Source organism: Trichechus manatus, unplaced genomic scaffold, assembly GCF_000243295.1.
Source record: "Trichechus manatus latirostris isolate Lorelei unplaced genomic scaffold, TriManLat1.0 scaffold00121, whole genome shotgun sequence".
Classification (NCBI taxonomy): domain Eukaryota; kingdom Metazoa; phylum Chordata; class Mammalia; order Sirenia; family Trichechidae; genus Trichechus; species Trichechus manatus.
In genome coordinates this window covers 5,991,388-6,016,960 of record NW_004444057.1, presented here as the reverse complement: position 1 = coordinate 6,016,960, position 25,573 = coordinate 5,991,388, and the positions used below count along the sequence as shown (strand labels likewise).

Genomic DNA, 25,573 nt, shown 5'->3' with positions numbered 1-25,573 from the left:
AATAAGCCAATCACAAAAGGACAAATATTGTATAAGACCACCATTATAAACAGTCAAGAAAAGGTTTACACACAGAAAACTTTTTTGATGGTTACCAGGGATGGGAGGGGGATGGAGGGACAATGAAAATCACTAAGCAGAGAGTAGACCCATGTTAACTTTGGTGAAGGGAAAGGCAGTACATAATATGGGGGAAGTCAGCACAGCTTGACCAAGGCAAGGGAAGACACTGAGAGGTATGCAAGAATAAAAAGCAACAATGGTAAATAACATATACAATCTTGCAACAACAGTAACAACAAACAATAATTTATGAGTGTATACACAGGTAGATATGTGTGCTGAATAGGTGTGGGAGGGCATACGGGAGTACACTCACATGAATATACAGGTTTAGCTGTGGATATTTCTACATACATATTTGTATGTGCTGCATGTATATTTATGTATATAATAGAGCACCCAGGGGGCACAGTCACAGAAACACCCTAGATATAACCAAAGACCTCGAGGGACAAAGTTACTGAGCTAAGACTAAGGCTAGGGTCCATAGTCTCAGGGGACATCTAGGTCAATTGGCATAACATAGTCCATAAAGACAACATTCTACATCCTATTTTGGTGAGTTAGCATCTGGGATCTTAAAAGCCTGTGAGCAGTCTCTGAGACACAACTATTGGCTTTTTCCCATCCAGAGCAAAGGAGAGTGAAGGAAACCAAAGACTCAAGGAAACAATTAGTCCAAAGGGCCAATGGACCACAGGAACCACAGCCTCCACTAGCCTGAGATCAGAACTAGATGGTGCCCGGCTGCCACCACTGACCACACTGACCAGGTTCACAGTAGAAGGAAGGTCCTGGTTAGAATGGGAAAAAAGGCCAGATTTACTGGTCTGAGGGAGACTGGAGAAACCCTGAAGACTATGGGCCTTAGACACCCTTCTAACTTGGAACTGAAGCCATTCCTGGAGATCATCTTTCAGCCAAATTATGAACAGGCCTATAAAATAAACAATAACATCTGCGAAGAAAGTGTTCCTTAGAACAACCATCTATATGAGACCAAAATGGCAACATCCGCCCAAAAGCAAAAGTGAGAAGGCAGGAAGGGGCAAGAAAACTGGACAAATGGAAATGGGGAACTCAGGGGGTAATGAGGAGAGTGCTGACACATTGCAGGGATTGCAACCAACGTCATGGAACAATTTGTGTACAAACTATTTGTCTTAGTCTGGTCTCTCTAGAGAAGCAAAACCAGTAAATCAGATAAATATTTAGAGAGTTTATAAATATATATAGAGAGAGATTTATATCAAGGAAACGGCTCATGAGATTGTAGAGGCTGGAAAGTCCCAAGTCCATGGATCAGGATAGAGGCTTCTCTTGATTCACCTTGCCACAGGGGCTGGTGAACCCAAGATGGCAGAATCCCAAGATTGGCAGATAAGCTGATAGCTCAAGTCCCAAAAACTGGAGGTCAGATGAACAGGAGGCAGCCGCAGGACCCAGAGCGAGCAAAAAGTCAGAACTTCTGTTTATATTTGGATGCAGGCCACACACCCAAGGAAACTCCCTCTCAATTGACTGGCTACTTATAGCAGATTCCATCATGGAAGTGATCACATATCAACACTGAGAAACATGGCCCAGCCAAGCTGACACACAATCTTAACCATCACACTATTGAATGGGAAACTGATTTTCTCTGGAAAACTTCACCTAAAGCACAATAAACCAAAAAAAACTTTTTTAAGAAAGGAAAGGCTAATACATCCCCATTGCTCTTGCTATTTAAGTCAGTTCTGAATTTAAGTCTTGTGTGCATACATCTGATTATCAGAAACCTAAATCTGGAACTCGAGCTGCAGGGGAGTCTCTTTCCAGCCTCTTCAGTACAAGCACACAAGGAAAGGTTTGAACAGCTACAAGTGAGCCTACCTGTCAGACCCAGCCCAGGTGAGAATGTCAAGATGAAGAGATCTCAGGACAGGGAAACCAAAAGGGCTGAACATTCCAGGAATGACATTTTCGTGAACCTAACCAGAACTGGAACTATGCCTCTGATGAGCTATGAACAGAACCAAGGATGGGGTTTTAAATGTCAAAATCCTGGTCATGGTTGTCATTGACATTGTAATACCAATTTCAAATCCACATGAGTGTGGTGTTCTGGTTGAGTGAATATGAACTCAGAGTCAAGACCCACCCATGCTCGTCCCTGCTCTGCCACTAGCAGCGCTCCCTTGGATGGGTCATTTAACATCTCTGGTTTCATTTTTCCCATGTGGACAATAAGGGAGAGTTTCCATGATTCTCTGTTAATAAAGCAGAAATTAAGAAACAATACGAACATCGAAATTCTTATCATCTTGGTGTTAGTGGTTTTATACACACTAGACATCCCACTAAGAGTGGGGAAGTGTTTCTTTCCTAATAATACAGCATTGCAATTTCATTATAATAGTGAGCTCTCAAAAAATGCTTAATGTAATAGTTACAAAATTCTATTTTCCTTGGAAATATAGGACTCTTCCCAGCTGTCTTCTCATGGCATGTTGTAGAAACCTGTAATCATGCAGCACATGTTGACTGGCAAGGTAAATAAATGAGAGAGCCAGAGCTTCGCATTGTTTGCTGGGCCTTATGCTCAGCCAAGGTGAGTGCTTGGCAAGCGGAGTAGTCTTCTGTTTCACAGTTTTCATGAATATGTAATTCATCTAGTCACAATAGATGTACTTCATGCAGTTTGGAAAGCCACATGTTATTTCCTTGCTATAATGGCCTCCTCTGCCCCTGCTTAGATACCAAGAGGCTCAGCAGCTGTTGAAGGTCAAGCTACCACTGAGTTACCGAGTTACAGCACACAGACTTGGAGACCAGGTGGAATGTAAATCACCTTTGGGAGCACAGGCAGCATTGGATGGCGACTATCTTTAAAAACCTCTCTCTCTCTCTCCAGACCCAGAGGAAGAAGGATCACAAACAAGCTATGAGAGATGACATATAATCAGATAAGCATAAAACAGGTGATGGGCAGAGAAAACACAATGAAACATGAACTGACTATTCCATTTCATTAGAATAGATTTTCTTCCTCATGGCCCACACCTATGTTAGGGTCAATGATGATCAGAAAGGAGACCAGTGCTAAAGCAGGAAGCCACAAATAACCCTACAATAATATTCTGGGTGGCAAAAAACTGTGAGCAGATGTCTTCAAAGTCACCATCTACAGCACAATAGCAGAAAGGAAGAATAATTCTGGGTTTTGAGCTTTTCCCAGATGAATAGAGCTAGTAATGCATGTCTTGCCTGTATCTCCATTTCCTCATTTTTACACACACACATGCACACACACACACACACGCTTGGGAAGAAAGAGAGAGAAATTTCATAAGGATGCTCTATGCCTTAACCAATTAATAACTACAAGATAAGAAATATGACTATACTGTAATTGAATTGTCAGTTGCATACAAGAGGGCAATGCCAAAGTTCCCTTCTACTTATAGTAAGTTTTTTCTTATATTAAATTTCTTTTATTCTACCAAACTTATGCCAATTACTCCTGTCTTGTCTCTTTGACTAATGAGAATAACTGATCCGTGCTTTCTTTCTAACATTCGTATCTGCTGAAGTGTTGTTATCCTTCAGTTGTACTACCTTTTACCAGAAAATAGCTACCACTCTTGATTTTATAAGGAATCTTTTAAAATTTATTACCATTTTGAGAGATTTCTCCTGAATCCTGGCCAACTTTACTTGCTGTTATTAAAAAAAAAGAAATGTTTAAAACTTAAGCATTCTCTATGTCTGCAAGGTAATGAGCACCAATGGGCAGCTATGTGGCTGCTTCAAGCTGAAATTTTTTTCTCTGTGTTAATCTCTTTAATATGTGGTAGCCATTGAGAGTTTGTATAAAGTTATGAGAAGATGGTCTTGGGCTTGAGGTACGATCAAAGCAAGGGTGCTGTAGAAGACTGGCACCTCTTACATTGGTGAAATAACTGTCTTTAAAGGTTTGCTGTGAGGACTATTAAGGGCAGGGCATGAATTGTGGAAATAGAAGTGCATACAGGAATTATAGAAAAGAACCATACACAGAATACAGAGCCTGGCAGAGCCCATGGTGTAGGCTTTGGATCACAGGGAACCTCAGAGACCATTTCCCCAGCATTCTCTGGGGCCATCTCAGGGCTTCTCCACCTAACATGAGTGCCTTCTCTATGGAGGACATCTTTCCTCAGCATTCAGGAGTCTTGGTGACATGACTTGGTTCAAGAGGGAGCTTGTTCTCTAAGTCTAAAGAGAATGACTATCAGGTTCATCAAGAAGGCGCATCTTCCCTCAGCAACCAGAGAACACAAATTTCCTTGACATAACATGGGGAAACGGATGGGGCAGCCAACTCCCTTAGGAGTAAAGAAGAGCATTATCTAGCTATTTCAATCAGCAACCCATGCAGGACTCACAAAGTCAGACAAGACCCTAGAGGTTTCTTATCTAAATATCCAAACCTAACCTCATATTGTGTTCACAGTCTCTGGATAATTGCTTTCCTTTTTGCTTCATTTTGCCGGAGCAGCTTCAGTGCTCAAGAAGTACCTGAGATTTGGAGTGAAAGCTTCCACAAATGCATGATGTATTAAACACAATTAATGCCTTGGCCAACTGTAAATTTCATTTTACTCAAGCTGGTTACAGGAGGAAAAAAAAAACCTACTTTATTAATTATTCTAACCATTTGCCAGTTATTTAGATTTTAGGGAGGTCTTTATGTGTTTTAAAACCACATTTATGTTAAATACAAATGTAAATGAAGCACAGAAATGTTGCAGTGTAGGACTGTAGTTCATGGAGATGATAGTCCTTCTCCCATTTCAGGCTATTTCACTCTGAGGACATTAAACTATTATTAAGATTGTCTTCCTTTCCAGGCCTCAAGGACAGATTTAATTTAGTACAACTCTCAGACTTGATAGCTAATAACAATAATGCTGAACACAAACATCTGGGCTTACTACGGGAAATCATTTCCTTTATTTTGAGAGTCGGGGCACAAACCTGAGGGAAACGCATGGAAGAGCTGCTGCGCCTCTGCCCCTGATCAAGAAATAAAACAAAAAGTTTTCCTGTGAAGAAGGGAAACTGACAAGAAATGAAAACTGAACTTTAGAGAGCATTCGCCTACCATCAAAGTGATGACATATTTGGAAAGTAGTAGGACAAGAAATGTAGAATACAGGAATTTCTATTGTTTTTTTTTTAAGTAACTTACAAATACTCCTAATATATCTAAAATCCTGCACTGTACCTTAAAAGAGTCAGACAGCACAGAGTGAAGGAGAAGATTTTTAATGATTATATTTGAAACTCTGGTCCTAATCTACCAAAATAGAGATAAGTTTGACCCAAACCCCCATGCAGAGATTATGGAAACCTAATGTTTCTCTGAATTCCTGGGGTGGGGCTAGTTGGGGGGAAGCACTTACAATCACACAATTACTTTTTTTTTTCCAGCTTCCCAGCCTCTACTGAGTTGCTGTTCTCTGTGAAGTTTCCTGTGGTTGCCCCCTTTCTGTCAGTAACCCTATCATGAATCCATATCCTTCTTGGTGACTCCACTTGTCACTTGTCCCCTCACCTCTACCACCAACGCATCAACAAATACAATGTAGTAGAATGTTCACTGAAAATGTGGGAGCCACAACCAGGGGTGCAGTGGGGCATGGGGGGTAGTTACATCTCACACTGTAAAGAAAGCACTTTATAATCCCATATTAGTACTTTCAGCCATCCCACTACCAGTGAGTTCTTACTAGTTGTAGCCATCCTAGCCATTTTAACCTCCCTCAATTTTGCTGAGCCTTCTCACCTCCCTCCCTTCACAGCCCCTTCCTCCTCTCTCCCTCCCTCTCATTTTGTCAGCAGAGATATTTAGCATCTCTATTATTATCTTGACCTCAGATCTTCACCTCTGACCCACAAGCAGCTGATCAGTGTGTGTTCCTGAGTAAGGACCATCCCCTCTCTTGGAGAAATTCTGTGCTGGAGGTTAAGAAAATATTTTTTTTTCTCCACTCCCTGTAGTGTATTTAAATTGTATAAACAAACAATCCAAGCGCCCAAATTAGATTTGGAGATCTAAACTCTACAAACTGTTGCTCATGATCAAATAAGCAGACCCTTGCTTTGAAACCATTGGCGGTTTCCTGTTGTCAATAGGGATGAAGACCTATATCCTTAACAGAACCTATAAGGCTGGCCTGAACTGGCCTCTCCCTCCCTCTGCCTCATCCTGGACTGCTCTTCCTCTCCCTGTCTCTGCTCCAGTCATACTGCTTCTTCCAGCTTCTCATTTACAACACTTATTCCCTCCACCTCACAGCATTACCCCTGCTGCTAGTGCTACCTGAAACACTCTTGTCTCTCTCCCAATCCCTCTCTGTGCTAACTCCTAATTACCCTTCAGATCTCAGCTCAACTGTGCAGTCTTTTGGAATACCTTTCCTAAGGCCCCAAACTGGGCCTTTATGGAACTTTATGACACTCGGTGACCTTTCTGACATGCAGTGCTTTTCCTCAGTAATGTTTATTACTTTTTAATATAATAGAAACTCTTTTAATTGAGCTCCTCAGGGCATTAACTGATGTTTTGAAATCCCTCCGTAAAACTTATTGACAGTTTGCCCAGAGCATGACAAATGCTTGTCGCTTCTGCAATCTAGTATCCTCACCACTTATACTCCCACCAGCTGAGTTGTATGCGTACTAAGAGTTGGTTATTTTCACTCCCACACCTGTTTATGGCAGTTATATTTGATTACTATAATTATGTAGCTTAATTAAATAGTAATAAGCTGATCAAATATGAGCATAAAAAGAGAGCCGCTGTTTCTATGAAAACTAAGTTAAATGCCTGAAAAATTGCTGCTAAATTAGTTGTAGGCAAGACAAGTATAAAAGACGGGGGAAAATAATAAGAATCTAAATGTATTCTGCATTTAAATTACTTCATTGTGTCTTTAAGTTCTCCCCTCACTTTAAGGTATCTGAAACTGGAAATTGTAGATAATATACATTTTGAGTGTGACTTATGCAACGAAGATGACATAAAACTTCAAATCACTAGACTGATTCTCAAAGAAAGCATCCTTTTTTTAAAAAAATAAAAAAAAGCAAAACCTGTTGCCTTTGAGTCAATTTTGACTCATGGTGACCACGTGTGTTACAGAGTAGAACTGAGTGCCACAAGGTTTTCTTGGTCATAATCCTTATGGAAGCAGATCGCCAGGCCTTTCTTCTGTGGCACTGCTGGGTGGGTTCGAAGCCAAGCATAAACCATTTGCACCACCCAGGGTCCTGAAAGCTCTTAGTCCTATTAAATTTGACAAATGATTGTTCATTTATGTATTTTATGTAATAAAATGTTTACATATGTGTATATAAGTTAATACATATAAAGTATAAATATAAGTTAATACATATTAAGTATGTATGTACATATATATGTTTATGATTTCCCACTTTAACTGTCTTTTCCATTAACCAACACACTGCTGGTCTTGCTCTCATTGGAAAAGGAGACTCTTACAGTATAAATTTATTGATGTGATGATTTGATTAACATTTATGTCTCCACTTGACTCTAAGTTCCATTACAACAAGGACTTCATCTGTTTGGTTCACCCCTAGAGTTCCAATGTCTAGTGCCTGGCACATAGCAGGTACTCAGTAAGCATGATTTTGGATAAATGAATAAAAAATAATTTCCCTTTATTTTGTGCTATGCAGACATAGGCAGACAATATAGTGAAATATTTAAGTATATTTCTCTGAAGGATGCTCAAAACAGTGAAAAAATATTATCCCTCAGAATCCTTCTGAGCAATAAATATTACCTTCAACTTTGTGGAAAACTGTTCAGTCTTTTGGGCCATGTTTGCAGATAGTGGTGTCTCATCCGTTCCACTGGTAGGCTGGCTGCCCTGTTTTGTCTGAACTGGACTCCATGGATCAGAGCGGATCTGAACCAGGGAACGAAGGAAGGGCTTTTTACGTTTCTCTCCTCTCTTTATACTGTGAGAAATCTATCCTCCTCCATGATCCAGGCTTGGTGAACATAACAGATGGATTTAATCCATAAAAATGAAAAACTTTTCCCATTTCAACTCCATTTCCTGCTTCTCTAGGTAAAACAAAACTTTCCCTGAGGAAATGATGCAAACATGCTCAAATCGTCTTAAAAGATCCCACATAGAACAAAATACTGCTATAAACTAAACCATATTTCTTTTCATTTACATTTAAAGAAAAATATGAGTGGCTTGGTGGAAAAAATATAGATAGGAGTGAGGAAATGCTTTCCAATCCCAGTTTAATTGTGCTCTCCCTCCCTAAGCTTCAATTTCCTTGTCTGTAAAATAGGGCTGAAAAAAATTCATGTCTTAACTATCTTACAGAATTATTGTGAAGGATCAAATTAAACAATATATACGAAGGCCCTTGAAATACTAGGTGATACAAACATACACTGGTATTGTTACTACAAGGTCCCCAAACTATATTTCTTCAGCAGATTCAGTCCTTGCCCTTCTTCTTCTTGCATGGAAGACTTCACATAATTCATTTCTTTTAGCATGGACACAAGAAACCTTCAGTTATTGCACTTGATAGGAGGTTGAAGGCTACTTTTTAGAGTAGACAGCAATGGTCTTGCTCCAACAAACCTTCTGGGAAAAATCACGACCATTCAACCCAAGTCTCCCCTCACAGTCTTTTCAAGGCAGAAATAGAAGGGGGTGCAAGTCAAGGACCCGGTGAAAACTGTAATTTCACTGCCAGAATGGGTTTAAACTTTAACAGCTTCAGTATCCATCTGTAAAATGTCGTTCCTGTCCGTTCCATTCTAGTAGCTCAAACAATAGGAAATCACACATCCACCTCTCTCAATAAAATGCATAACTCTGTAGTCTATAATATATGTGCACTCAAGCTATGCTAATTTATTATACAATTACTTATATTTTCTAGCATTTTTATTTGGCTCTCATACTACATAATTAATGGTGTTTACAAGGAAAGGTTGTTTAACTAATGTAAATGGCCTAAGTGGATTACTGAGCAAGCCTTAAAACAAATAAACATTTTTCTCCTTTTAAAATTTTCTTCACTCTCCTCCAAATGTCTGGTACAAAAGCAGAGTTTTAAAAACGTCAAGGGAGGGTATAGAAATCAGGCTTCTGAGATCCATTCTCCCCTGGTAAAACAAGCTTATAATTCTGTTGCCTGTAATGGCTGGCCTAGGGGTGTCAACAGTGACCCAGCTGACCCAACACATTCAGACTCAGAAGCCTTGTCTTTTCTTTGGGAGTTTGCCACTGGCTTTCTCCATGACCTTAAACATAACACAATATCTGGGCCTTACAGATCGTTTCCTGCAGAATTTGCAGTAGTGGGGACTCATAAGATAAACAAATAAGCTCTCTATAAAGAGTAGGAAAAACATTAGGGAAGAAAATCTATCAGGCTTCTGAATACCTCCACCATCAGGATTATTCCATCCAGTTGTGGCAATTACTGGGATTGTCCCTTCTAGTCAAATTTAGATGGCATGTTCGAGTGGCAGCATAGAATCTAGAAATCAGTTGCCGCTGAGTCACCTCTGGGTGGGCTCAAACCTCCAACCTTTCAGTTAGCAGCCAAGCGCCTTAACCATTTGCACCACCCGGGAACTCCAGCATGGAATCAGGTCACTGTACTAGAGTCAACATGACAGTCACTACATGTCAGGACATAGTTTAGTTTTCTAAGGTATTCTAAAGGGAAAGCATTGACATCAAAAACCATTTCTTGACTCCTGCTCTTCCAGAGGCTAAGGCAGTGGGTGCGGGAGTGAGGATTCCTCCCTCCACACTCACACGTCCAGTCCTTAGGAGGCCTTAGGAGGGAAGACTTGCTCCAGGTCATCTCTGATCTGAAGGGCACTTCGATGAACAAGTAATGTGTCCTCTAAAATACAACTTCTAAGATGTAGACCAGCCTATACCAGCAGGCATTCCCTACAGCACGGTTCAGTCTCAGAACTGACCATGGCAGAGCAGGCAGGACCTTGAGATGTAAAGGAACTCAACCAAGGTGACCAAACTGACATTCCAGAACACAGAGATCCCTGCACCAGTCCTACCTGGATTCCCAGATTAGGAGTCCAGACCCTGAGGACGAGATGCAGGTCAACATCCCATGACAAACATGTTTTGAGTGAATAATATTGTGTAAGACCCAGGATTATATTATGATCTTCATATTCTCTAAACATTCCTACTTTCACATCACTTGAAACATTAAAATGTGTACACATTCCACATTTAATATTTTTGCTATAAAAAAGATTTATGTAATTTTGCTTTTGTACTTGTTTGGCCAAAGTAACTAATTTAAAATATTTTCTGTTTTCTCGACACTCATTATGTATATTCAGGAACTGTCACTCTGTGAAACCATCTCATCTAAAAATTGCTTTCAAATCTAATGAAATTGTTATGAATACTACACCCAGCAATTAATGAAGCTGACACAGTGTTATATTTTGTGCCATTTAGTAAATGTTTATTAATTTCAATTTTGCAGTATTCTGTTTTATTTCACAGACAATAATTTCTCCTGGCCAGACTTCATACATCACCCAAGCAAAGACTCATTCATATGCCCAGTACTCTGAGTCCTGTACCTAGAAGTTAAACTGGTCCTGCTGTGCTCATGACACTCAGGCGTATACCTCACACTCCCAACGCTGACTGGTCATCAACTTTATGAGTTCTTAGCCATTTCACAGGACAACTGCCCTCAACCAAAACAATAATGTGGATGTATCAAGTCTTATGCCATCGCTTTAACAACTCAAGATATTCTTCCTAATTAAACTCAGTACTGAAAATTTGTGAATTTGGGGCTCCTTAGAGAAATTTACCCATTACCAATGTTAAAAGCCTTCATTGTTGGTCTTTGGTGATGCCATTCCCCTCCTCCAGTAGGTGAAATCAGGTTTCATAAATTCAATTCATTTTATGAAGCTTGTTTTCCAACAAGAAATGGAATTTGGAAGCTGATTCAGTGTTGCATTTCTAGGAAGCTTTCCTATCACTCCACAAAATTCAAATTATACTTGCTCCACCAAGGTGTTTATAACTAGACTCAAGATTACTTCTTTAAAGATATTCTACCAGCAAATGTTAGGTGGAGTGTACTTCAACAATTGGCTTTTTTTCTTTTTTTTAAGAAAGATTAAGTCTTATCAGATTGTATCAACTCAAAAAAATCATAGACTGTTGACAATCACAAAATCCTCTTTCCAAAGGTATCAGCAAATGCTGAGTGATAAAGAACTTGAAAACTCTACTTTCTAAATGTGTCCTCTAGCAATATCACATAATCAATGTTCTCCTTGGTTTCTTTAGTGGATTCGTTCCTGACCTTGGTTTGCTTTGTATTTTTTTAAATCACTGAATACATGTTGAGCATATGGTGGCAAGCTCATGGACGCTGGCATCAGACAGCATAGATGGAATTCTAACTCTGCCATTTCCTAGCTATGAGAACCTATGCTATGAAGCCTCCATTTTTTTTATCTTTAAATGGTACTAATAAGTAATACTTCATAAGATTGTTCTGATGTTTAAACAAGTTTAATGGGTGTAAAGCTTATGGTAAGCAAACAATAAATGTTAGCTTTGAGTAATACTACTATTATTATCCATCATTTTCTCACTATTTTTACTGTCACCATTCAAGTCACCACACCTCTCACTTGGATTGCTTGGTATCCTCCTGACTTCCCTACTTCTAATTTGCCCTCACATTCCACCCACTTCACATCACCTTTCTGAAGCTAAGAGATACTTTCAGAATGGAAAAGCGATCAGTTCAATCCTCTGCCCAAACACAAAAACAGAGTAAAACAAAAATTCCTCCAGCTGTCCTCAGCACAAACCTGAAAGGCCCAGCCTTGCTCCTGCCCATCCTCTCCAGCCTGTTTCCACCTCTCTCCTCCACACCCTCTTTGCGCTAGCTGTACCAGTCAATCTCCTGTTCAATCTCGGTGCCGGCTTCATCCAGCCCCGCTGTTCCCTAAGGCTGGAATGCCCTGTCACCACCTCACTCCCTTCACATCTCAGCCCCAAAACTACCTCAACTAGACCACACTCGTATTGTTTCAAAAGTCCTTATTTCTTCCCTTTAGCTCAGTAAGTGTATGACCTATTTAAAGGATTATTGCCTAATGTCTGACTTGCCTACACGATTTTAGGTTTGGGGAGGGTATGGCTGTCAGTTTTGCTCATCACCGTGTTCCTCATTACCTAGCTCAGCCCTTGCCAAGAGGAAATCCCTCCCCCCACCCCACCCCCCAAAAAAAACCTCAAACCCAATGCCGTCGAATATATTTCGGACCAAGAGAAGGAGGACAGTAAATATTAAATTAACGAATGAATAAATGCAGGGAGGGATTAACTGGCCTTCTCAGAAAGCTGGCTTTCACACCAGAGACTACTTATTACATAGCCCCCAAACACACAGGGTCACTTTTCTGTGACTTTTTTTTTTTTTTTTTTTTTTTTTTTACAGTTTGGCTTTGGTTTTTGTGTCACTCTTCTATGCGTGATAGCGCTAATGTGACCACCCTTAAGCAGGGCGATGGGGAAGAAACTGCAATAAAGGCACAGCAGCCGACAGGGCGGGGGCAGGACGGAAATGCCGGCTTGGGACAGCTCGGGGCGGAAGTGCCGGGCAAGGGGCGGAAGCGGCGACGTTAGCTGTGGGGAGGCTCAGGTGAGTCCCGGTGGTCTAACGCCGGCGGGTAGGCGCTCGAGGCTCCCCGGACCGGAGCTAGATGCGGCGAGAGAGTTGGGGCCTGCAAGCCCTTCGCTGGGTCGCACGCTGCCAATTTCGATTGTAGTTAGAAGGAATTTAATTAAACTGGGAGCCATAAATCCATGAACCACCAGGGGCGGGGGCGGGGAGTGCGTGTGTGTGTGTGTGTGCGTGTGCGTGTGCGTGTGCGTGTGTGTGTGTAGGCGATAGCACTCTGCGAAGTGAACAATATAACTGGCGGAAAAGGGCAGCTTTTTAAGAGAAAGCAGAAAACATCTCCACTTCTGGCTTCTTCGAGTGATTCACAGATGCCCCATCTCGGGTTTAATAGAATTCTATGAAGTAGCAATATAATCACATTTGGCAGCCCGCTGAGATGACTGTCTTTTTAAATACAGTAAATATTTTTGAGCAGCCATGTTGACCTTTAATTGAGGGTGAAAAGGTTGAAAGGTTCAGTAGGGAACTTTGTGAGCGTGGGGGCTCTCTGGACCGGCCCTCTGGACTTTCTCTGCCTTACTGAGTAAAAGCAACCCTCTGGGTCCTGAACAGTGAGAGAAAGCGTAGACTGTACAATGCTCAACAAATACTTAGCCTTGTCAGTCACCGCTGACAAATATCAGCGCATACAAATTTTTAAATAAGTCTAGGAGTAGAAAACAAATACAGTACCATAATGATGAAGGCAGTAGCAGTAAATTACTGCTAAGTGACTTTCTAGGGCTGTGGCCAGATGGGAATTTTTTGCCTGGTTGATCTTTATTCTTTTTTTTTTTTTTTTTTTCATAGATAGTGTTTTATATAGTAGGAGCTTTGATGGCGCAATGGTTAAGAGCTATGGCGCCAACCAAAAGGTCAGCAGTTCAAATCTACCAGCCGCTCCTTGGAAACCCTATGGAGCAGTTCTACTCTGTCCTGTAGTGTCGCTATGAGTCGGAATCGACTTGACGACAACAGGTTTTTGTTTTTTGTTTTTAATGTTTTAGTGCCCTTTAAAAAAAAATCCACACTACGTCCCAACCTAACTCCAAGATTCTCAGCTCCTCAAGGACAGGGATAGTGTCCAGGCACTGTTATAACTCCAGCAATTTCTAGCGCATTTCCCAACACAAGCAGGGCTCCTGTAACTACACATTGCCTTGGTTAAGCAGCCACTAAAGCCGTCTCACTGTGCATAATGACTGAGCACACTGAGGTGGCCATTAGGCCACAATCTTCTCATTTAGTGATTGTCTTTCTGAGGCATAGCTTATAAAATGCCTGTGAAGCTCTCTACCAATATTTGGAGCTATATACTTAGAGTGTATTGTAGGTAAATAACAGGGAAAGAATTAAAACGTATGGAAAAAGAGGTGGATCCTAGAAGCACTGATTACAGTAATATTCAGGCAAGGCAGAACTGATCATGGTTCTCTGAAATGTCATAGCCTAATAACCCAAGTTCTCCTGAGGAATTGCCTAGAACCATAAAGGTCCTGTTGTGAAAATGAAGATTAGTGGGGCTGGTGCTTTAGATAGGCAGAATTCCCAAATTTTCTTTCTTCCCTCCTTCCTGTGGTCAGTGGTGACCACCTGCCAAGGAAGGATCAATATATTTTTGTCTGCTTCACCAGAGGAGTATGTGGTTAGGTGGCCTTCTGTAGATGGACTGATGGCAGGTAAGTAAATAAAAATGAAGATTTTCAAACTTGGGAATTTATTTGGACCGTGTTCTTATTTTGTTCCATATGCCTGGCTTTATCTTACTATTAAGTACCCAGAGGCATTGTGGAGAGATGCCTTCAAAATAAGGTTTTTTTAAATTATTAAAGTTTTTGTATTTCATATATTTGTGTATACTCTAGCTGGCTGATGCATTCAGTTGCTCTAATGCCAGTGCTTGGGGTTTCAAACATAGCAGGACATTGAGGTGATCTAATACAAGTTGTGAAGTTTTTTTATGTTCCTTATTTTAAATTTAATTTTTGCCACTGCTTTATTCAAGGAGTGTACATCAGAGGAAGCCAAAAGCCAGCTGGAACAGTTCCTGCATGCAGTTTTAATCTTGTTTGCAATTATTTTTAAGGGGAGAAGCCATCTGGATCAGGGATGTGTAGCTACATAGAGAGCAGAGACTAGGCGAGCTTCCTTCATTCTTCCCTGAGTATTGCTTAGGAAATTCTAGGGACAAAATCATTTGGGGAAGAATGTGCAAAATGAAAGATTTTGGCTAAGTTTAGCATAGATATTATGCCACACCCTTAGGTCCCCATCCCAGTCACAGCCACAGGGAACAGGAGACGTGAAAGCATTGCTCTCTTTTTATTCCAATCCTTATCACTGTTAAGGTTTCCAGAAATGGAGGCAAAATTCAAAGTACCTTGCATTTTTAGAAAGTATCCATCCCCAAGGATTTCAGAGCATTTCACCAGTACTATCTAGTAACAACTATTGTACTGCTATTGCCTTCATCAACTGCAGTACTGTATTTATAGATCTTTCTCCTGCCCAAGGTGTGAGTTCCTTACGGACAGGTACAGTATCTTAAAAACGTTTATATTTCTAACACTTGGCCTAGTGCCTGGCATGTTACAGACACTCAGTACATGCTATGGGAATGAAAAGACAGTGTCCCTGAAGGGAGGCTGGATTTATAATGTGTGTTAATACGTCACTGAGAGTGCAACAAGGTAAAGAATATTTACCAGAGGTCCTTTCAAGAAGTTACTAGATGTAGTTCAAAGGAATGCTTTGATAAGCAGCTTAGAGTGGAGAGGGGCATATTTAAGAATCCATTGTTGTTAGTTGACCTTGAGTCAGCTCCAACTCATGGCGACCTTATGTTTGACTGAATGAAACATGGCCTGATCCTGCACCATCTTCACAATCATTGGTATGTTTGAGCCCATTGCTGCAGCCACCGGGTCAGTCCACCTCATGGAGGGTTTCCCTTGTTTCCACTGACCCTCCACTTTACCGAACATGATGTCCTTTCCTAGCAGTTGTTTGCCAATGAAGTGTCCAAAGTAAGCAAGATGACGTCTCTCAATCCTCACTCCTACGGAGCATTGTGGCTGTTCTTCCTCAAAAACTGATTTGTTCATTCTTCCAGCATTCCATGGTATATTCAATATTCTTCGTCAGTACCACAATTCAAATGCGTCAACCCTCCTTCAATCTTCCTTCTTCAATGTCCAGCTTTTACATGTGTAGATATCACCAAACAGCTTTCCAAGGAGATTTGGCCAGGTCAGATGCAGGGCCTTTGTTGTATTGAGGGGAGTGGGCAAACTGAAAGATTTCACCAGCCCTGTGAATCCACCCTTCCTCCAGGCCACCGGTGCTCAACTCCTCACCCAAATCCCAGTTGAGCAAATATATGAAGAGTATCCATTTGAAGGGTTACCAAATTATTAGCCTACTTAGGACACCTATATCTTGGTTTGGTCTTGCCTTAAAAATAGGAAGACCTATGTATGGTCACTATTTTAAGGCTAGGTTGCCCAACTAATATTAAAGGAAATCCACAATTGTCTTTTCTGCCTTACTAACAACATTCCAAAGGAGTTCAAAGTTGACAGCTTTTTGTGTTGTAATAGGGCAGGCGTGTAGTATATGCCGCTTCTTTCAGTTGCCAATGGGATTGCAGCAGAAACCAGACTGTTAACAACTGGAAACAAATGAACTTCCTCTCATTGTTTCAGTACTTTTTCATATTAATCATGAAATAATGGGAAATGGCTTCTAGTTTAGTCAGAAGGGAGGACACAAAATTGAATAATTTTTTAACTCTTCTTAAAGTATGTAGTTCTTCCAGTCAATTAAGAGAAAGGATACTGCTTAATAGAAATTCAGTCAGCCGAGGCACGTTAGAACATAAAACTGAAAAAAAAAGAGAAAGATCTAAATTCAGCTCTGTCTTTCCAGGTTCAAACTGAAATTAATCTGAATTTTCTTAGATTGAGAGATCAGAACTTCATTCTTATAGGAAAAAGAATTCTGCTCTCAGGCTGAGACTTCCCCTATTCTTTCCATCCTAAAATTAAGCCGTAAATGGAATGTGGTATTTGTTATTTAGTATACTGTGAAGATTAACATATAAAGCTTTTGAAAGTTTTGGGAAGAAAGGAGGTTGAACTTGGAGATCCTTTTTAGTTCTGAAAATTCTGAACTGGTCCCATTATGTATAAAAATATGCCTTTGCTCAAGGAGAAAATATCGAGAAATGAACAAAAAATACAGCCTAAGGGACTTAAACACTAGTTTCATTATCCATAAAACAAGGGGATCTCCAAAGTCACTTCTGAATTCCAAAATATTAAGATATTCTGTCAGTGATAGCTGTTAAGCAACAGAATAGGATTCAGAGGATTGTTGTTCTGTTGTTGGTTGGTGGCTCCAACTCATGGCGACCTTATGTATAACAGAACAAACTGTTGCCCAGTCCTGTGCCATCTTCATGATTGTTGGTATCTTTGAAGAATCCATTGTTAGTGCTATCGTGTCAATCCCTCTCATTGAGGGTTTCCCTTGTTTTGACCCTCTGCCAAATATGGTGTCCTTTTCTAGTGATTGGTCTTTCCTGATGATGTGTCCAAAGTAAGCCAGCTGAAGTCTCACCATCCTCGATTCTAAGGATCATTCTGGTTGTATTTCTTCTAAGATTGGTTTGTTTGTTCTTCTGGTAGTCCACAATATAATCAGTGTTCTTTGCCAGCACCACAGTGTGAATGTATCAATTCTTCTTGTCTTCCTTTTTCATTGTGCAGCTTTAGCATGCTGATAAGGCAGTTGCAGAAGCTCATATAACTGAGGGTTGGTGGGGCTTGACCTCAAGAGTGGATGGTTCCCAAAGTTGAAATTGAGCACTGTGATTCTGCAAGCCTAGATCTTACTGGTATCACAGGTCCAGGTCAGTGCTGGATTTAGTAACTCAGATTTCCAAGGCCATTTGCTACAAAATGGTTAAGAACGAATGAAACATCTGTCAGGTCTTGTGTGGTCATGAGGATAACTTCACCTCTTTGACAACATGAACTGAAAGTGGGTGGAGTATTAGTGATGGGTGGGGTATTAGTGACAAGTGGAAGACATTGCCTGGGCGGATGGATTTTGAATAGCAAACAGTTAGTTTTAGAAATAGATTCTGTGCTTTTTTAAATAGCAGGGAAACCAGCATTACTAGTTGGGTATAGTAAGACTAAGATGTTTTAATGAAATTGCCTTCTTTCTGGGTCAGCATGAGGTATCAGAGATATCTTCAAAGGGAATGGATCATTTTGGTTAAGAAGGATATGTGGAAAGGAGTCTGTATAATTCCTTATGCACTTTGTTCCTGTCTCTTGAACTAGAATATTTTTGCCCTCATCTTAATGCTGTCTTTATGGAATCAAGGAATTTTAAAACTGGTTTTTAAACTCTATTAAGCCTTCATGTATGATATAACCCAACCACATTATACAGGTTTTCTTGGCTTTTAGGAACAGCTTTGCAGCCATTATGTTGTAATTGCACTGAATGTTGTTGCACACTCTGAATTTGGAATGTGTTACTGTGGCTCCAGGCCAGATGCTGAGTCAGTGTCTTTGGGGTTGGGGATGGAGAGGAGGGGTGCAATCAGCACCGTGTGCAAGCCCTGTGGTGTTCACAGGAATTAGTCCAGAATTCCCTGTGGAGTCCTGAGTGCTAAAGGGAGTGTATAGAGGGAGTACATTACTGTTCTTGATTAGCATCATCATTTTATTTTTCTTAGCCAGTTGTTATTCTGGAAACATGGTCATGTGCACCAACCTCATTACTGAGTAGACTCCTCTGAAGCAATGGTCTGGAAAGTGTGACTGCTAAGGTTTAAAGATTCTTCTAAAACAAACTTCCACATACACCGAAGATTCCTCTCCTCTCCCACTTCGTTTTTGTTAGCTTACCTACAAACCTAGGCAAAGACAGCAGTGCTTCAGGATGTGGAGAAGAATGCCAGGTTGAAGTGGGTCTGTCATTAAAAATAATTTTTAAAATGTATTTGCTAATATGAAGGAAAAATGCATTATTCTTCCTTTTGGGAGGAGCTTTTCCATCTCAGATGGTTAGACAGGAGTAAGATGAGTGTCCAGCCACTCTAGTGTCACCCCCTGGGTCCTTCTGACTCCAAGGCTGCCCAGTTGTGATTGAGGAGCAAACTCCTTTACCCTTCTGCCTGGATCAACACGTGAATTTTGGTCGTCTTTAAAGGGCCTACCATTTAGGCTTCTACAGGTAAAAACTGCTTCAGATTCTTTGTTCAGGGCTGTTTTCATGGCATTACTTCAGGGTATGATTTGAGGCTTAAAGCCTTTGGGCACAGTTTCCCTGGGTTTCTGTCAAATGAGAAATTAGGAGGTATACAGGACAGGTCTACTACTTGTCTGACAGTTTGTTGTACTGGGTTGGCTTGCATGTAGGTATGATGCTGGAAGCTATGCCATCAGTATTTCGGATACCAGCAGGGCCACCTATGGTGGACAGGTTTCAGTGGAGCTTCTAGACGAAGACAGACTGGGAAGAAAGGCCTGGCGATATACTTCCAAAAACTAGACAAGGAAACCCTTTAGATCACTACAGAATATAGTGCTGGAAAATGAACCCCCTAAGTTGAAAAGCATTCAAAATACACAGTGGTTACAACGGTGGACTCGAGCATACCAATGATCATAAAGATGGCACAGGACCAGACAGCATTGCGTTCTGTTGTACATGGGATCACCGTGAATTGGAGCCTACTCAACAGCAGCAACAAAAACAGGACAAGTGGTAACATTTCCATTTTACAGTTGAAACTGAGGCTTAAAGAGATGAGGATTTGCCCAGCGTCTCAGACTAGTTAGTTACTGTCTCCTTGGGGTTTATTTTTATGAAACCATCTAACAATGCACTCAGCAAATTTAAACATAATTACTTCTAACTAAAACTATGTGAAGAGTAACTTTAAAGCTCTAAATGAAGAATTATACCATTTGTGCTTAATTCCCCTGATTGATGAGTTAGTGAGAGCATGTTCATTTAAATATATTTGACCTCTCTAGACAATTTATTCAGATCTACTACTTGGAACAAGTTTTGTCTTTAAAGATTATCAATAAAGTCCAACTTTTCCATTACCTAGGCAGCTTCTGTTTTCATATACATGGATTGAGGATATCCATGGGTAAAATAACAGTAGTGAATGTTTCCCTCTTTGAAAAATAAGGGCAAGCATTGGGGAAGAGCAACTGGAATGGAACTGGCGTTTGTGTTCTACTTGTCAGAATAAAATCTCCATTCCTTGAAAATTAAATTTTGGTGCCTTCTTCTGTAATTTTGTGAATCCTTAGTAAGCTAAGCCAGTATCTGGTGCCAAGGTATTTGCTAGTCTAGATATTCAGGCTGACTGAAACTTAGTGACATCCTTAAACCAAAAATCAAAGCCATTGCCATGAAGTCAGCTCCCATGCCTAGTGATCCTATAGGACAGAGTAGAACTGCTCCATAGGGTTTCCCAGGCTGTAAATCTTTATGGAAGCGGACTGCCACATCTTTCTCCTGTAAAGTGGCTGGTGGGTTCAAACCGCTAACCTTTCGGTTAGCAGCCAAGCGTTTAACCACTGTGCCCCCAGGGCTCCTTTAGTGACATCCTTAGTAGTGGATATTTTGTATCTTTAATCAGTGATACTCTGTCTTAGAAATTCCTATTTAAGTAATGTTTACAATCTGAAATTTTCAGCTATTTCTTTTCTGTATTTTTTAATTTTATTGTTGTTGAGAATATACACAGCAAAACATACACCAATTCAACAGTTTCTACGTGCACAGTGCATTGACAATTCATTACATTCTTCGCGTTGCATAACCATTCTCACCCTCCTTTTCTAAGTTGTTCCTCCTCCATTAACATAAATTCACTCTCCCCAAGGTTCCTATCTAATCTTTCAAGTTGCTGTTGTCAATTTGACATGTAGATAGTTCTTGAAAGAGCATAATACTCAAGGAAGACATTTTTTTACTAGTTAAGCTAAACTGTTGTTTGGTTTTAAGAAGACTTCAGGGAATATTTTTGGTTTAAGGTTTAAAGATTATCTTGGGGCAATAGTTTCAGGTGTTCAGCTCTTTCTTTTGTCTTTTTTTTTTTTAATTTTTGGAATTCTCTGTCTGAAACTGTTATTAACTCTTATTAAGATTTAAATCTCACATTCCAATCAATAAAATCATTACTGTTATTAATAATAATACCTTACTTTTAGCAATCAGTAGTTAAGCCTTATTTCCCTATACTGCTTTATAACCTATGATTTTTACATCTTTTATCTCATTTTAAGATACCAAGTCAACTTTTGTCTTCACTCTTCTCTCCCAGCCTCCTAGCCTCACCAGAAACACCTCCTTTTTGCTTAAGATGTTAAATTAAGCAGGAAACCAGACAAGGTAGTTCATTATAGGGGTAGGCATTTCTTCAGTGCAATATAAGGCACATCCTGTCTCATCTGATTTGTGATAGATTATTTCACTGTTCCTCTTCTAGTCCAAGCCCTCATCACTTTGCAAGACAACGGACCACTCCCTCATTCTGGAAACACTTTGTCTGTTGGCTTCTGTGACAACACACATTCCTAGTTTTCCTCCTACCTTACTAACCATTCTTTTTGCCTCTTCTGCTAACTCTTCTTTTCTCAACCTATAAATGTTGATTGCCTCCGGACTCTGTCCTGGGCTCTCTTTTCTTTAAGTTATTTAGATGATATCATCTAGTTCCATAGCTATAAATACAATCCTTAAACAATGGAGTCTCATATTTTTATTTTCAGCTCTGGCCTTTCCTAAGTACCAAACCTGCATCCGCCACCCTCTACTTTAGCTCCATCATGTACTAAACCACGCACTTGGTGCCATGCATCTCTCAATCTCTCCTGCCTCAGTTTTCCTCATTTTAGTAGATGGCACTGCCACCCACCTGGAAGCTCAAGACCAAAAACTGATTGTCCTGATGGCCATCCTTTCTTTAATCCCTCATATCCATTTCACCGGCCAGTCTTGTTAGCTCTGTTTCCACCTAGTCCATGCCACCATCCTCTCTCACCCAGACTACTGCAGAGGCTGCCTAACTGGGTCCTGCTTCCACTCTTGTCCCCACAATCCATTCTTCACACCACAGCTGAAACAATCTTAAAAAATATATGTGAGATCATGTCACTTCCTCCTCTAAATCTTCTAGTTGTGTTTAAAATCTCAATTCCTTAACATAACCCATAGGTCTTACATCATCTGACCCCTGCTGACGTTTTTTTTAACCCCATTTCCTACCACTCCTCCCTTGTTCACTGTGCTTCAGCCGCAACATTCTTTCTGTTTCTTCCAATGACTCAAGTTTGTCCTCATCTTAGGGCCTTTGCACTTACTGTTTTCTCTCCCTAAAGTGCCCCTTCAAATCTTTACACCTTCTCTATCTTTACTCCCAGCTCAAACAACACCTGCTCAGAGTACCCTACTTCAAGAACCTGCCTTAGTTACTGTCACTTTCTTCTGTACTTGTCACTCTCTGATATTGTCTGACATTAAAGAGTCTCATCATTGTGATATGGACCCCATGAGGGCAACTACCTTGCTTTCTTGTTCACCACCATACCCCGTACCTATAATAGTATTTGATACATGGAAAACATTAGATAATTGTTGAATGAATGAATGACTCTCATCCTACACCTAGATTATTGCAACTGACCTCTACCTCTTTTCCGCCTCCACTCTCCTTTCCTCTGCAGTCCATTCTGTGTACTACTGCTGGATTAATCTTCTGAGACACTGACTTTATCACATCACTGTTTTGTTCAAAAAAGGGGCTTTGAACTGGTTCTAAAGGTTCAGTCATGGCCAGTGGAAGCCATGCAGGACTTTGAACCAGCTTGAAGCAGTTCAGTCACGGCTGAAGGAAATGTTATGTGTTGCATAGCAACCAAATCTCTTGTGTTGGCTTTTGACCCAAGTAGGAAAAAGGCAGCAGTGCCCCACTCAAAGATGGTGGCCAACTGTGTTGCTTTGAATGAGTGTCGCTGTCCACAGTCCTACCAATAATCCAATCTCCCACATCAGAAAACTTTCAGGAGAGAAGCAGGAGATTGGATTATTGTCAGGACTGTGGAGAGTGACATACATTCAAAGTGGTGTGGTTGCCCTCCATCTTTGAGTGGGGCACCACTGCCTTTTTCCTACTTGGGTCAAAAACCAACAAGAGATTTGGTTGCTATGCAACATGTATGTTGCCCTTGTTTCCATCAGCCATGACTGAACCACTCTGAACTGGTTCAAAGCCCTACCTTGTTTCTATTAGCCATGACTGGAACCGTTTAGAACTGGTTCGAAGCTCTGGTTCAAAATCCTTCAACAGTTCCCAAGACATATGTGACAAATCACACATTACTTAGCCATCATTAAAAATGCTCCACAGTCACACCCTAGTCTACCTTTCAAACTTGTTTCCCATTGTTCTTCACCCAAAGTCTCTTTATCCCATTCAGGTTTTCCCCCATTGTCATGGATTGAATTATGTCCCCCCAAAATATGTGTCAACTTGGTTAGGCCATGATTCCCAGTATTGTATGGTTGTCTTCCATTTTGTGATTGTAATTTTATCTTAAAGAGGATTAGGGTGGGATTTTAACACCCTTACCCAGGTCACATCCCTGATCCAATGTAAAGGGAGCTTCCCTGGGGTGTGGCCTGTATCACCTTTTCTCTCTCAAGAGATAAAAAGGAAAGGGAAGTGAGCAGAGAGGGGGAACTTCATACCACCAAGAAAGCAGTGCTGGGAGCAGAGTGCATCCTTTGGACCTGGGGTCCCTGTGTGGAGAAGCTCCTGGTCTGGGAGAAGATTGATGAGAAGGCCAACAGAGAGAGAAAGCCTTCTCCTGGAGCTGACACCCTGAATTTGGACTTTTAGCCTACTTTACTGTGGGGAAATAAACTTCTCTTTGTTAAAGCCATCCACTTGTGGTATTTCTGTTATAGCAGCACTAGATGACTAAGATACCCATCAAACAGGCCATGGCATTCCTACCTCAGCACCTTTGTGTCTAACTCCAAATTTGGAATGCCTTCCCTTTTTTCTGCATATCCAAATTGTCAGTAATTCAAGACCCTTCTATGTGAAACCACCTCCAATCTCAATCCACAGTACTCTTCTTTTCCTTTCTCTTATAGCATTTGATGTTGCCCATCATATACCCCTGTTATAATCTGCCCTGTATTTCTAATTTACCTTTACATATACACGTCTTATCTCCTGATTAGATTTCTTTAACTCTTCATGGGTTGGCATCATCTCTTATTTGTTTTTAACCCTCCCCCCCACCAGTGGAACAAATGAATGAATGGTATCACTGGTTTACTAATTGCTGTGAAGCCTAACATAATTTATATTGTTTCAGTTAAGAATTTAACTCCCTTTTCCTGAATTCACTGAAATACCTCTCTTTATTGTTCTAGTTGCTTGTATTTAGCTTGTGGAGTTGATTTCTCCATGTGACAGCTTTATCTGGGAGGGAAAGAAATGGGCTAAACTCCAGACAGGATGAAGAAAATTTATTATATCTTAATTTTGCTGAGAATTAGAAGTGAGTGGAGAGGAAATAGGTGAACTAAGTGGTGGATATGTAAAAACCGTATACCTTTAGTGAAACGATTATTTATTGGATAGATAAGCCCCACACTTCAAACAGTTAAAGAGCATTTTCACAGAGTAGTGTGCTGAGTACAGTGGACTCGAGACATCCAGATACTTGAAAATCTGCAGTCATGGTAATAATTTAAAGATAAACAAATAGAGCTTTTGTCTCTAGGCACCCCTTGTGACCAATCTTTCTTTTCTAGAAACATTATCCCCTGTCTTCTCTGGCCCCCTGAGTGGTGCACTTGTTGGCAATGAAATCTGGAAGTAGAAGCTGCAGGGATTGTGACAAACGTGAGGTATGAGGAATTCTATCTTATTCCCCAGGGCTAGGGCATGATGTAAGCTTACTCGTGGTTTAATGTGTATGTGGGAGCAAATCAGCAGTCAAAATCCGATAGTCAGAATGAGGCTGAGCACAACGCGCTGTACAACTGGACCCACAGGTGAGTGGTTAACTTGGGATCTTTGTTGCCACATCTTGCCTGAGTTGGCTCTATCTCCTTGCAGTTCCCCTGGCCAGTTACCCTGATTGCTGAGGTTTAGGTGCTGGAAAAAAAACAAACCCATTGCCATCGAGTTGATTCTGACTCATAGTGACCCTATAGACTCCAACCACACCAGTGAGTTAGGAATCCTACTCCTGTAGCCTCATTCTACTCCTGCTTGGCCCCTTGGATTTGATTCCTCAAAGTACATGCTTAATTTTCAGTTTTCGGTTTCTTCCCTGTACCCTGCCTTTTCTTGTCTCTCTTGGATCCACAGGGGCCACTCTTTCTCACCCTTGTAGCCAAGATACCAGTATAGACTCTCATTTGTTTGAGACGGAGGCTTGGACAAAGCTGACTGACCAAACACTCAGAGGAGCCCTGGGGAGGCATCATTTGTCCCTGTTTCACTGGAGTGGGTAGAGCCCAGTGACCCAGGTGAGTCTCCTAAGAGCAACCCCACCTCATTACATAAACTTGCAGTCATCTAAAATAATGGATTTTGTTCCCAAAAGAGAGGGGTGTGTGTGTGTGTGTGTGTGTGTCTGTGTGTGTCTGTGTGTGTGTGTGT

General features: G+C 40.8%; 1 protein-coding gene across 7 annotated transcripts in view; it reads left to right on the top strand.

Moving 5' to 3' along the window:
• Window positions 1–12,802: 12,802 nt before the first annotated feature.
• The window catches only part of CUNH5orf63 (chromosome unknown C5orf63 homolog), a 23,562-nt gene continuing 10,791 nt past the window's right edge, over window positions 12,803–25,573 (top strand). Inside the window, exons 1-3 of one of the 7 annotated variants that reach the window (XM_023738689.1) lie at window positions 12,803–12,825; window positions 24,718–24,813; window positions 25,280–25,440. Coding sequence is in view for 1 of the 7 variants with exons in the window: in XM_023738694.1 (XP_023594462.1) it covers window positions 24,769–24,813 (45 nt within the window). In the remaining 6 variants the exon portion in view is untranslated. Of the gene's footprint in view, window positions 12,826–13,809; window positions 14,526–24,639; window positions 24,814–24,999; window positions 25,441–25,573 lie in introns of those variants that run through there. The other 6 variants (XM_023738690.1, XM_023738692.1, XM_023738694.1 and 3 more) reach the window with 6 other exon arrangements.